Consider the following 14,196-nt stretch of genomic DNA (forward strand, 5'->3'; position numbering starts at 1 on the left):
TTATATTCTTTTCTTTAAAATAATAGTTTATTATTTCCTTAGGAGTGCCAATTTTCACTTTTTCTAGATTTTTGGTAAAAGTTTCAAAGCGGTTGCCCCTCTAAAAGTATTTATAACCGCGGATCCCATACAAGACCGACCAATGTGCGATGCCTGGCAAAGATCATACACAATCAGCTTCGTACAGACCAATTAGTTTACTCTCGTGGCTCTCAAAACTTTTCAAAAAAGGTCTTTTGACGAGCATAATCCCGGCACAATGTTATCCCGGCAAAATAATTTGGCTTTCGAAAAAGTCATGGAAGCATAGAGCAAGTCAAAAGAATAATATCAGAAATATGGACAGCATTTGACTATCGGGAATACTACAGTCTGTCCTGGTAGTCTAATGTATAAAATTAAAACGATCTTGCCTACGTACGTACCTACAATAGTCTTCTCAATGAGGTGCAACGATACAATATCTGTCTTCATCGTTTTGAAAGCTGGAGTACCTCAAGGTAGCGCCCTTGGTCCAATTGTGTTTGTCATATACATTTCGGATATTTCCTCGAACAAGCGTCTAGCAACATCAACATTCGGTCCGGATGCACAATTCAAGCAAAAGCTGTTCTAGTTAATCACCTCGTGGTATTGGAGCTGTGGTTTTCAGACTGGCGTATATAAATAAATGAGCAAAAGTGCAAACATATAACGTTCACTCTCAACAGACAAACATGTTCCCCATTGACAGGCGACTTACTTGGCGGAGACACATCGAAGCAAAGAAAACACATCTAAAACCAAAAGCTAATAGTTTTCACTGGATTATAAACGTCCGTTCACCATTTTAAGTTTTCTTTAGAAACAACCATCCGGTCCCGGCTATCAGCTGATAAATGGACTCTGCAATGAGTGTAAGAGTGTTTTTTTTAACATTTCTTTAGGCACGTTGCTATTCTTGACTCCGGTCAGGTCCGTTTGCCATTTGAGCAATCTCGAATTAGTTTCGGAATTTCTTTGGAAATCGCCAGACGACGTTTCCTTCAGCTTGAGCGCCGATTAGAACGCTTATCGTACAACAAGAAAATGTACACCGATTTTATGCATAGAACTTGGCCGCATTCAACTTGCATCTGATTTTAATAATAATCAACCACAATGTTGGACAAATACAGGGTTGCCCATATTCGACGGACCCATCTGACGACGCCATAACTTTTGACAGAGATGCCAGATCGCTTAATGACATACCGCGTTTGAAGCGTCAGTCCAAGCAGATTTTTACCATGGAACAATATACGCCACGCGAGAGTCATCGAAATGGCCGAAGATGACGATCAATTTTGGAAAAAAATTATCATGTCCGATGAAGCCCATTTCACATTGAATGGCACCGTAAATAAGCAAAAAAAAGCCACCGCGTTCGCCCGATTTGACGCCGCCTGACTTCTTCTTGTGGGGATATTTGAAGTCAAAGGTTTACGTTAACAAGCCAAGGACCCTAGAAGAGCTCAAGGACAACATTCGTGAAGAAATAGCCGCTATTCTGGCCGAAATGTTGGCGAAAACGATGGAAAATGCTGCAAAAAGGGCACAATACGCCATCAACGCCAGAGGCGGCCATTTGAGAGATATCATATTCAAAAATTGATGTAAACAAATGTTCCAAGTAGACAAATTAAATGATTAAGATTGCCAACCGCCAAATTTTTATTTTTTTCTTTGATTTTTAAAAAGAAAAACATGGGTCCGTCGAATATGGGCAACCCTGTAAGTTGCGTATTGTCTTCGAGGCCTCAGCAAAAACGACTTAGAATCTGTCTCTAACAACAGCAGATTTGGAGCTGTTCAAGCGAAATTTTAGCGGTGAGAGTAAATATCTAAAAGAATAATAATTCAAAATGAATGGCAAAGAAGTGACAACGGCCTTGGAAATGTCACGAAAGCCTGAAACGGATATATTTTGCTTCTTCTTTGAACTTTCGAATTCCGAAGCGACCTCCAAGGGGGAATTATTTCCATTATTGCAAGTTTGACCTCCTCGGACTCCAATCATTATTAGGTAAACCATTTTTGTACAAGTACTTTGGAGGACTAATCTTGAGTGGAAAGAGCCACTGCCTACGCGGAAAGCTGGCAGCCAATCGAACCGGATTTACACATGTTAAGCCACATTCTGTTTCCAAGAATCGTCTATTTCTGGAGTGCGAGATACGCGCAGACGCCTGCGCGTACCTATTCAGACTATCTGACTGCCAAGACTTGCTTCTTTGCGAAACATGAAATAAAATTAAGCTTATCATAGCCAAGAAGGTAACATTTTAGTCAGATTCAACAATTGTCATGCACTGGCTTACAATGCACACATCGCAGCTTAGTGTTTTGTAGTCAATCGGATGTCAACGATTGAATGTCCGCGAACATTTAACGGTGAGTTGTTCCGAGTAAGGAGAATCTACCGGATTTCGTACTGCAAAAATGAGCAGCAACAGATCTTCAAACAACAATTCAATGACGACACCTGGTCAAAGGAAAATTCTGTCCAACTCAGCGAATAATTCATTAGAATTGCGTAAAATGGATTCGGATTCGTGGAAAAGTTCCATACAAAAATTATATGGCCGTATTTGTCTGCTTGCTACCAAAGCAGTTCATGTTGAACTCTCCACTAATACCTTTGTCTTATGTTTATAGCTCTTATTTATTTATTTCGCCAACGGTATTCACTCCTTAAGTGGCTACTTCTATATTTATACCCTTGCAGAGGGTATTATAATTTCAGTCAGAAGTTTGCAACGCAGTGAAGGAGACATCTCCGACCCTGTAAAGTATATATTCTTGATCAGCATCACTAGGAGAGTCGATCTAGCCATGTCCGTCTGTCCGTCCGTTTCTACGCAAACTAGTCTCTCAGTTTTAAAGATATCTGCATGAAACTTTCCCAAAAGTTGTTTTTATATTGGTAGTATATAAGTCGGATCGAGCCGGATCGGACGACTATAGCATACAGCTACCATAGGAACAATCGAAAAAAAAATTAAATTTGGTGTTTTTTAATTTTTTTTTAGTTTTTCTAGATAACCATTACTAGTTAAATATTTCAGAATTACGGTTTAAATTTCATTAAAATCGGACGACTAGCATATAGCTCCCATAGGAACAATCGGAAAAATAAATAAAAAAAATTATAACTTTGGTGTTTTTTAATTTTTTTATGAGTTCTCCGAGACATAGTAATGGTTAAATATTTCAGAATTACGGTTTAAATTTCATCAAAATCGGATCACCATAATCTAAAGCTCCCATGGGAACAATAAAAATATTAAATAAAAATTTTTTTTTAATTTAACTTTCTCATTTTGTATTTTTTTTTATAAATTCTTTATGATTAATTTATAGTTTGACATTTCAGAATAACGCTTTTAATTTTATTAAAATCGGAAAACGATATCATATAGCTGTCATAGGAACTATCAAATAAGCTTTAAATAGCTTCAATGTAAACATACACGCAAATCTATCATAATTTTAACGTTTTCAAGAATATTTAATTTTTGCAATAGTTGCAATTTTTGCAACTTCAGCTTGCCGAAGTTTGGTTTCTGTATTGTTAACATTATTCTTACGCACTAACATTGAAAAAAATAATCGACCAATTTATGTTTGAGATCAGACTTGCTTTAACAATAATAAAGTGCGAAGTTTATTGCACTCACACTAGACTCTATAAAGTGGCTCGTTTTGGGAGTAATTAATCCTGCGTAACTCAACAATTAAGGGAGCCAATTCTCGGAGGTTCCAAGCAGGAGCATTAAAGCCTACTTTTGACAGAAGTTCTTGACAGTCAATGATTTCACCCACCAGGTCGGCGATGAAACAGATGGAGACAATTCTTCTGCTACTGGCAAGTGTGACAACTTAAGGGTGAGAGAGCGAATTTTAGAAAGTTTTTCTGTAGCCTTTCTATTCTATTTATATGGATATTGGCTGAGGGATTCTAGATAAAAGTCGTGTACTCTATTTAAGAGCGCTCAAAATGTTGAGTAGAGCGCTAACCTCGTATAGGGATCCATGAAAAGCGCTGAGTTCCGCTTTACAAACCCAAAAAATAGCGTACACTTTAGGCATGATATAGTCAAAGTGAGCTGAGGAATTAAATATGGAATAAAACATTACACCCAGATCTAGGGATTCTTGTTGAACATTTAAGGGCTGACCAGCAATACTGTATGTGGTTATAAGATTGTATACGCATTAACTGTAGCTAACATACAAGCATGTAATCATGTTTAGCGGAAGAAATTTTTCCATGAACTCAAGAAATATAAGTCTAACTTCAGTGACAGTGAGTCTGCTGAAGTTTCGACTTCTTTGAAAATTTTTAAGTCATCTGCATAGAGGAGACACTGAAAAAATTTTGAACGGCACATTATTTATAAAAATTATGAAAAGCAGTGGTCCTACATCACTATCCTGCGGAAGGCCAGATCTTGCCAATTATGGTTCCGAAAATGTTCCATAAGTGTTCACTTTTTAGCTACGATGGTTTAGGTATGATCTTATCCAGTTTAATATTGCTGAGTGTATGCTCAACTGAGAAAATTTTGCCAACAAGGCACCGTGGCAAACTTAATCGAAAGATTTAGCGAAATCCGTGTATATGGTATCAACTTGGCAATGCTTATTAAAGGCTTGAATGCAATAGTTGCTGAACACTGCCAGGCTTGTCGTGGTTGACGGACCTGATACAAAACCATGTCGACAGTTGCTTGTGTACCTTTGTAGAATAAGCGAATGTTTGTACGCTCAAATAGCTTAGAAATATTACTAATTTTAGCAGTAGGACCCAATCACACTTTAGGCTAGAATATTCCTTAAAAGTGCTTCTAGAACAGGGCTCGGAAACCTCACAATCAGACTCGCGGAGGGACTATATCACACGTTGCAACTCCGCAGCAAATGCTTGACGCCGCAAGCCAACATCACGCATAGACAACTAATAACCATCCACGATAGCAACACTCCACCTCAGCAGAGGCTTTTTGGCCGAATGTTAAACACTTCTGCTGGAGCATATGGATGAGTCAGAGTTTCTCGATTTAAAAACGATGAAGGGAGTCGCCAGCGGCTCAGTCCTGAATTGGGTACTTATATATAGAATATTATTCTTACGCACTAAAATTAAAAAAAAAAATCGATCCACCTATGTTTGAGATCGGATTTACTTGACAGTTTTTTTATCACATGTACGTTTGAAGGCTCTATAAAGCGGCTCGGTTTGAGAGCAATTGGTCTTGCGTAACTCAACAAAAAAGGGTGCAAGAGAGCGGATTTCAAAAAGTTTTTCTGTAGAATTTCTATTCCATTTGTATTTATAATGGCTGGGAGATTTCAAATAACAGCCATGCGGCTTAGATAGTACAATTGTGGAATATTATTGTTAAAGCATTTAGGATGATTTGAAATATATATGCAAACAAGATCCACTTTACTGTAACTGAAACGAGCTTGCACGCTCGTCACTGACCTGAAACCTTGTATACAGCACCGAAAATAGTTCAATACAAATATTGGTTGATCTCTGTATCTGTTTCAAGGCGATACAATTACGTTTTCCGATTTGAATTAAATTAAAACCGCGGTGCTGTTGCTGCTCTGCCGAGATGGCCTTAGGGAAGGGTCATTTAAAATGGCTTGGTTATTTGGTCCCTTCAGAATGGTCCAGTTTTCGGCGGGGGAATTTTTGATCTGGGTGCATTCTGTTGACAATGGCCAAGTGAAGCTGCCTGTGTAGACCAAAAGCTGAAATTCTTTGTTTAAGCGGGACGAAGGAGGACGATTCAAAAATTATATTTGTTTAGTTATGTTTTATATGTTTTATATGTTAAAATTCGAAATCGGCGGTGGAGTAAATAGCAACGCTGGTTTGTCCTGACCTCCTGCTTAATTTAATCTAACTGTTGATTTTGGTATTAAATAAAAGAAATGAGGTGGCAATCAAAACAATTCCAAGCTTTCTTAGTTAGCAATTAAATCGTTGAGTTTTCTTGTAAATTGAATATTGAATTCTTTGTTTTTTTTTGACATTTAAGCAAAGGACAATCTTTTTGTGGACCTTCGACAAATTCTTCAAGCCCCGCTTCATTGTCGCTTATAAATGTGCCAGATCTAAAGGAGGTATGTATTATGGCAAAATTATTTGTATAACTGTAAACCAAAATGTATTCTGCTAGGACCAAATATCTAATGAACCAGCAAAATCGTCCGGAACTGGAATACAGTGGGTTAATTCCGTAAATGTAGCTGAATTTCGAAGCTTAGTTAAAACTCTTGTTGGTGGAGTTAAAACAATTACATGGGGTTTTTTCAACTCTAAGGTATGTTTTTTTTTTTAATTTAAAGCCTTAACATTATTTATAAATTCTTAAAAAGTTTCAGATTTCTGATACGGGCCTTCCTAATCACGAAAAGCTGTTTAGTCCTGACATTTTACACTCATATATTGACTTGGTCCATTATGCGATGGAGGCTTTAGATATTTATACTATAAACGTTAATCCAAATCAACAGAGAACCTCTGGATTGATATCGAGAAGTAAAGAAGAAAAAGAAGTATTAGAACACTTTAGTGGCATAGTAAGTACTAAAAATATTCTTATTTTTTCATGATTGTTATTTTATTGATTCCTTAATAAGATACTTGATGCGCCCAAAAATTATAGTTCAATATTCCTATAGATATTTAAGACTGGTGAAAAGAAAAATCATAAATTAAAAGAAGTGCATTGCAAAATCAAAAAATTATTGTACATATTCAAGCTCACCCCAGTTTGCTCCTAATAGTCGTTGAGAAAGGTAGTGTGCCCGCTAGTGATCCGATATAAACTTTTTCGCAGTTCGTGCGTTTTTCTTGCACACTAAGTCTATTTTAATTCAAATTTGTCAACAATAATCAAGTTCTAAGCTGTGCCGTGTTTGCCCCTCGCCCTGAGCTATGCACTCTGCGCAATCGAGAGGTTGTTAACAACTTATTTTACAGACTTCTTATCGTATTAAGTGAATATCAATTGCATTATCCAACATAGGTATAAAGCCAATATGCTCAATCGCGCCGGCCGCCCAAATTTATCTGCTTTGAACCATTACACCACTTCCAGTGTAACCTGCACTATCTCAAACGTCTATCTAATCCTATAAAATTCATCCGAGTCAGCAACATATCATGAAATAGAGAGTGAGGAATCTGTGGGACTTGACTTTTGTGTTAACAAAAGAGAAAAATAATTTCGGATTACTTTAAAAGTGTGCTAGGCATTTATTATAAAATTTAGTTGCAAGTAGTCTGACTTGACTATCGAGTATTTAGCAAAATCAGACTGTGAGCCGGCCAGTTTAAATAGTTGAAAAGTCTAGAAACCACGGAGAACTATAAGATGCACAAGCCTTAGAAAGAGGTACATTTCTGTAATAGATAAAGAATTTAATAGCTCCGAATAATTCGTGCTCCTTAAACACAATCTTAGCTGTGGATTTTTTGTGTACTAAATACATATTAAATTCAGACCCTGGAGGTCTATATGAGCAAGTAACAAGTATGTTGCACTTGGGCAGTACAAGTTTGACAGAAATAATTTTAATATTCAAGGAACCAGGTGTATTAATAAGCTCAGAAGTAAGATTTGATCAGCATCAAAAATAGTTGATATTTTGTAATTTAGAGTTTTTTAGAGCGAAATATAACGTTTGACTTCTTATAACAGCTATAGGATATAGTCCGATTTGTCCCGATTTCAAAGCTGATCTGCGTACAACGATAAAAATACGACTGCAAAACTTTAAATTCTCCAGCTTTAAGCTGAGCTCGCAAACGGTAGGACAGACGGTCAAACGAACATGTCACATCAACTCGTATTGTGATTTTGATCAGGAATTTATATATTACAAACTTCTGACCAATTTTAAAAAAAACTTCTGTAAGAAATTAAGTTGAACATCCTGTAAGGATATTTCTGTGCTGGAGTATCTCAGTCTGCAGAAGATTTTCTACAGATAGAATTTGTAGACGTTCCCCTGTCATAGAGGAAAGGAAGGTTTGCTCTGACTTTAGCACCAGCTTTACAGAACCCGTTATTGGGGCTGACCAAAAAAGAAAAACCGATTGCTAATATAAACAAAAAGTTAAACGCTTCACAAAGAAATTACAGTAGTGAGAAAGTGAACCTGGTGCTTGGCTTCTTTATAGCCTAGTTACACTCACGCCTCCTATCGATATCAGAACAGACGCAATTAAGCAGAATAGGCTGTTACACTTGACAGACGTGCTTCATTGCGACTGAACAGCTGTTCTTTGTTTTGATTTGTCAACGGAAATCCTCTCGCGTTTTGTTACTGGCTATTTTTATTCTCTTGCAGAGGGTATTATAATTTCTGTCAGAAGTTTGCATCAAACTTTCCCAAAAGTTGTCTTTCTATTACATAAGTCGAATCGAGGCGGATCGGATGACTATAGCATATATCTCCCATAGGAACAATAAAAAAAAATAAATGAAAATGAATTATAACTTTGCTGTTTTTTAATTTTTTGTTTTGTTCTTCGATATTTAGAAATGGGTTATTATTTCAGAATTACGATTTAAATTTCATCAAAATCGGATGACTATAGCATATAACTCCCATAGGAACAATCGGAAAAATAAATGAAAAAAATTATAACTTTGCTGCTTTTTATTTTTTTGTTTAGTTCTTCGACATTTAGCAATGGTTAAATATTTTAGAATTATGGTTTAAATTTCATCAAAATCGGACGACTATATCATATAGCTCTCATAGAAATAATAAAAATATATAAAATAACTATCGAATAATTAAGCTGCAAATCATCATAGCTTCAATGTTTTTACACGTATACGCAAGTAAATCATAATTTTAATGTTTTCAAGAATATTTAATTTTTGCAATAGCTGCAAGGGTATATGAACTTTGCTTAAGTTTGCTTCCTTTCTTGTGCTATATTGTTTTTAGTTTTTCAAGATACAGGAATGGATTATTGTTTTAGAATAAAAAAATAAAAAAATAAAATTTAAAATAATTAAATAATCAAAAAAAAAGTTCTAAAAAAAATTACAAAATAAAAAATTTAAATTTAAAAAACATTTTTTTTTATATTTTTGTTGTTCCCGAGGGAACTTTATGTTGTAGTTGTCCGATTTTGTTTAAATTTAAACCGTAATTCTGAAATATTTAATCATTACTATATGTCGAAGAACTAAAAAAAAATTTTAAAACAGCAAAGTTATAATTTCTTTCATATATTTTTTCGAGGAGCTATGCTAAAGTCGTCCGTTTTGATGAAATTAAAACCGTAATTCTAAAATATTTAGCCATTACTTTATGTCGAAGAACTAAAAAAAAATTTAAAAACAGCAAAGTTATAATTTTTTTCAATTTTTTTTCCGATTGTTCCTATGGGAGCTATATGCTATAGTCGTCCGATTTTGATGAAATTTTAATCATAATTCTGAAATATTTAACCATTGCTATATGTTGAAGAACTAAACAAAAAATTAAAAAACAGCAAAGTTATAATTTTTTTTCAATTATTTTTTCGATTATTCCTATGGGAGCTATATGCTATAGTCGTCCGATTTTGATGAAATTTTAAACATAACTCTGAAATATTTAACCATTGCTTTATGTCGAAGAACAAAACAAAAAATTAAAAAACAGCAAAGTTATAATTTTTTTTCAATTATTTTTCCGATTGTTCCTATGGGAGCTATATGCTATAGTCGTCCGATCCGGCTCGTTCCGACTTATATACTACCTGCAATAGAAAGACAACTTTTGGGAAAGTTTCATGCAGATAGCTTTAAAACTGAGAGACTAGTTTGCATATAAACGGACGGACAGACGGACAGACGGACGGACAGACGGACAGACGGACGGACAGACGGACATGGCTAGATCGACTCTACTAGTGATGCTGATCAAGAATATATATACTTTATAGGGTCGGAAACGTCTCCTTCACTGCGTTGCAAACTTCTGACTGAAATTATAATACCCTCTGCAAGGGTATAAAAAATTATAGCTTTGCTGTTTTTTAATTTTTTTTTAGTTCTTCGAGATATAGTAATGGTTAAATTTTTCAGAGTTACGTTTTAAATTTCATCAAAATCGGACGACTATAGCATATAGCTCCCATAGGAACAATCGTATAGTTGCCATAGGAACTATCGAATAATTAAGCTGCAAATCATCATAGCTTCAATGTTTTTAAACATACACGCAAGTAAATCATAATTTTAACGTTTTCAAGAGTATTTAATTTTTAAAATAGCTGCAAGGGTATATGAACTTCGGCTTGCGAAGTTTGCTTCCTTTCTTGTTTTTTATACCATTGCATACGGTATTATAATTGCAACGCAGTGAAGGAGACATCTCCGACCCCATAAAGTATATATATTCTTTATCAGCATCACTAGGAGATTTAGCCATGTTCGTCTGACCGTCCGTCTGTCAGCCTCTCCGTCCGTTTCTACGCAAACTAGTCTCTCAGTTTTAAAGCTATCTGCATGAAACTTTCCCAAAAGTAATCTTTATATTGCAGGTAAAATATAAGTCGAAACTAGGCTGTTCGCACGACAATATCATATACATAAGTAACAAGACTGATTTTATTGGTCAGCTTTGTGCCGATTACGAAACTAGTTGAATAAAATTAAAGTTATTTTCAGTCAGAAGTTATGCTGATTGAGCATATATATACTTTATAGGGTCGGAAATGTCTCCCGAAGTCTGCAACGGGAATTGCAAAAAATTACTCCCTAAGAAGACAACAGCAGCGGCAGCGATAACGGCAGCTGCAGCGACAACAACAGCGACAACGGCTGCGGCAGCGACAACAACAGCGACAACGGCTGCGGCAGTACCAGTGGCGGCAAAAGCCGTCTGCAAAACATAGAACTCAAAGAGGAAATAAATATAAGAACATGGAGTAGGCTTTTTGTCCTAAGTGTTCGCTTATGCAAATATTTCAAAAAAAATTTCATTGACACTTAAAAACGAATAAATTTCAAATTTTCCTATAATAAAATAAACCAATTATATTTTTTGGAGAATTTTTAGTAATAAAAATTTTTATTTTTGATGCCTAATTTTCGTCACAAAAAAAACAAAACATTTTTTTAATAAAACGTTCTTTTTGATATTTAAATTTTGTTGTAAAAAATAATAGGTGCAAAAATATTAAATATGCTCATTAAAGGTTTAAAACTCCGAAAATTCAGACTTTCCTGGAAATACTAATAGAACCGGGAAAAGAATGTAATGAACCCCTGGACATGGTAAAATCTGTCCCGGAATTCGACGGGAAGCAGGAAAACTATGTTTCCTGTTTTTTATTTCTTTTTACGATTGTTTCTATGGGAGGTATATGCTATAGTCGTCCGATCCGGCTCTTTCCGACTTATATAAATTATAAAACCGTTAGATATTTATTTTATATATTTGTTTATTTTCATACGCCCGTAAGGGCATAGGTATTTTATACAGAGTTATTTCTCTGGAGTAAATTTTTTGATTAAACTAAAGAACCTATCCAACTGCAGTTTGAGGCCTTTGCCTGGCTGCAGCGCTGTCGCCAAGGTGCCGGGTCAGCGTTTTGTCCCTGCCCGTGGCGATCACTCGCTCCGCGAGTGCTCTGTTCTGACTCCGGGCACTTGCACCCGGGACGCGCGGTCAGCGGTTCTTCGCTGCGCGTGCAGGCCACCGGATATGGTCTGCAACTCGGCAGTTTCTTCTTTTGGGAACTGCCTGTGTTAACTTCTCCCCCTTCAAGTGGTTGACGTCCCGGGGACCCCCTCGTTCCACATCGTTGTCAGTTCTGGGTTTGGTGTGACTTCTGGTCCTTAGATAGCGATAGCCGAGCCAAATGGTGGAACACAGAAACAAGGTAGCAAGTAGGGCAAAGGAGTTGCTGAGGAAGGACCCCAGTGTAAGTTCTTCTCTGAGGGTCCCGATGTGGTGGAGATTGCTCAGACTCAGCTCGTGAAGAAATGGGAGACTCAGCCGGTTCTGGTGGGCCGTGATGTTGGCTATGGCCGTGGCCGACACAGCAGGTTTTCTCATTGAACTTCCCAATTGATTTACGAACCAAGTTCCGTTGAGGGTTACCTTGTCAGAATAGGTTACCAGTTAGGTTCCGGATATTTTTTTCTCTCGCCCTTGGTTGTCGGTTATGGTCACATTGGCATCGTTCACGATGAGGGTGCCATGATCCACAATGGTAACCGGATCCAGGTCACCTGGGAGCGTGGAGCAGTGCGCGATAGCCCCAGAAACTATTTGCTGGGCGCAGGTGCCATTTTGTAGCTCCCTGCAGAAGTTGGCGCCGACCGTCGTTTTGCAATGGCCGATGTTAAGGTTTCGCGCTGGGCATTCGGCGACAAGGTTCCCATCTTCAAAGTCCAAGATTTTTTTCTGGTGCTGAACTGGATAGACTGTTATCTTCTTACATATTAATTTAGGGCTAGAGAGTTTAATGAGAAAATGTAGAATTTCCGAAATTTGAAAAACACTAATACTAAATACCTCTAATAATTCAATTAATCAAACTAACGTCAATAAGCTGCCTGTCCTTGAATTCGCCAATATCGGAACTATCCAAAATTGCTGGACTTACGATGTTTAATATTGCCAGGGTTAAGCCCATTAAAGTGTTTTCTAGATCCGTGATTACAATTCTATTTTTTGCTAGAATAATTTCCAAAAGGTGGGTTTCTTTATCTGTTTCGAATTTATGGATTTGATTCATTGAGTTTGTGAGTTCATTTAGACGTTTCTGTAATTTGATATTTAATTCTGTTTGTCCTTCATCTGTTCTAATTAATTATTCTTGATTGAATTTTTTTTGCTCCCAATCGATAAAGTCGGGTGTGCCGGCAAAAACTTTTAGTGCTGTCCCGATTAAGTTAATACTCCTAGCGGCTCTATGGTGGATTTTTAAGGTAGTCACCAACTTGCGAATATTTGTAAGGTCTGTCATTATGACTGGTGTCCTGTGATCGTCTGTAAATGTCTTCGTCATTGTTTCCGTCTGGTCGGCGTAGTCTTCATAAGTCGTCACGTTCGTTGAGTGCTGTAGGTATCCGCAGGACTCCCAGATGACAATTTCGTTGTCTTCTATCGGGATGTAGTCTGCGTTCGTGTAGTCATTTAGTTTTACTGTCGCGTCCGTCTTGACAGCCGTATGTACAAAACTAAGACGAATTTTCCTAACCGAGAAAAATATAAAAATAATAGAAAAAGGGGTTCATTAATCTTGCGAAGATGGTTAGCGTAGATTGTCCTTGGGGACCTACCTCCCCCCAATTTGGACCGTGGTCCCCAGCTCTGCTTCAATGATTTTTTCCGAACATAGTGGCGAGAGCTTGTTTCCTATGCGTTTGTTTGCGTTTAAGAAAACTTTTTCACCAGCTTGATAGCCCTTTTGGGTCCTATCTTTGTTTACCTGGTCAAGGGATTTTTCTTGAGCCTGTTGGATTCTCTTCCCAATTCTGCTTTCTGAAATCCGCGGGTTTTGAGTGAACAATCTCACTGGGTTTTTTGTTGGTTACCGAGTGGATAGAATTTTTGTATTTGTTGGTTGCCAAAAGAATAAGTTCGGTCGTATCGCTTAAGTTGCCCTCTAATTTCAAGCTTCTGGCTATTTCCGCCAGGGTGCTATGAAACCTTTCTATTTGACCGTTTGAGGTGCTATGTAGGGGCGGGGCGTTGGCGATGGTGATATTGAAATGATTCATGAGTATCGATTTAATTGTTTCGGAGTTGAACGACCTTTCGTTATCACAATAAATTGTTTTGATTTTTGGGAAGAAATTTATTATGTGTACAAAAGGGGAATTTACGTCCACTATGGCCCTCGATGCGATAGCCTGCACCGTGGCGAATTTTGAAAATTTATCGATGCATGTTAGAAAAAGGGTTCCATCTGTTGAAAAAATGTCGATGTGGAGAATTTCCCCCACAAAAGAATGTATCGGTGTTTCTGCCACCACTTGCTTAGATGGATGGCGTTTGTATTTTGCAGGTCTTGTATTGAACAGGTCTTGCAATTCAAAGTTTTTTCTGTTGCTAACCGAAGCATTTTAGGGAAAAAATAGTACCTTAAGATTTGCTTTACATTTTCTTGTGCTGCTCGGTGAGCCCTGTTGT

At 37.0% G+C, this 14,196-nt stretch overlaps 1 protein-coding gene across 2 annotated transcripts in view; it reads left to right on the forward strand.

Annotated features, from left to right (window-relative positions):
• The window catches only part of LOC108148498 (transcription-associated protein 1-like), a 79,888-nt gene that overhangs the window by 17,144 nt on the left and 48,548 nt on the right, over positions 1 to 14,196 (forward strand). The window contains exons 3-5 of one of the 2 annotated variants that reach the window (XM_041708931.1): positions 6,075 to 6,159; positions 6,216 to 6,359; positions 6,415 to 6,618. In XM_041708931.1, the coding sequence (XP_041564865.1) occupies positions 6,075 to 6,159; positions 6,216 to 6,359; positions 6,415 to 6,618 (433 nt within the window). The remainder of the gene's footprint in view (positions 1 to 6,074; positions 6,160 to 6,215; positions 6,360 to 6,414; positions 6,619 to 14,196) is intronic. The other variant, XM_041708942.1, reaches the window with a different exon arrangement.

This window comes from Drosophila elegans, unplaced genomic scaffold (genome assembly GCF_018152505.1).
Source record: "Drosophila elegans isolate 14027-0461.03 unplaced genomic scaffold, ASM1815250v1 contig_122, whole genome shotgun sequence".
NCBI lineage: Eukaryota > Metazoa > Arthropoda > Insecta > Diptera > Drosophilidae > Drosophila > Drosophila elegans.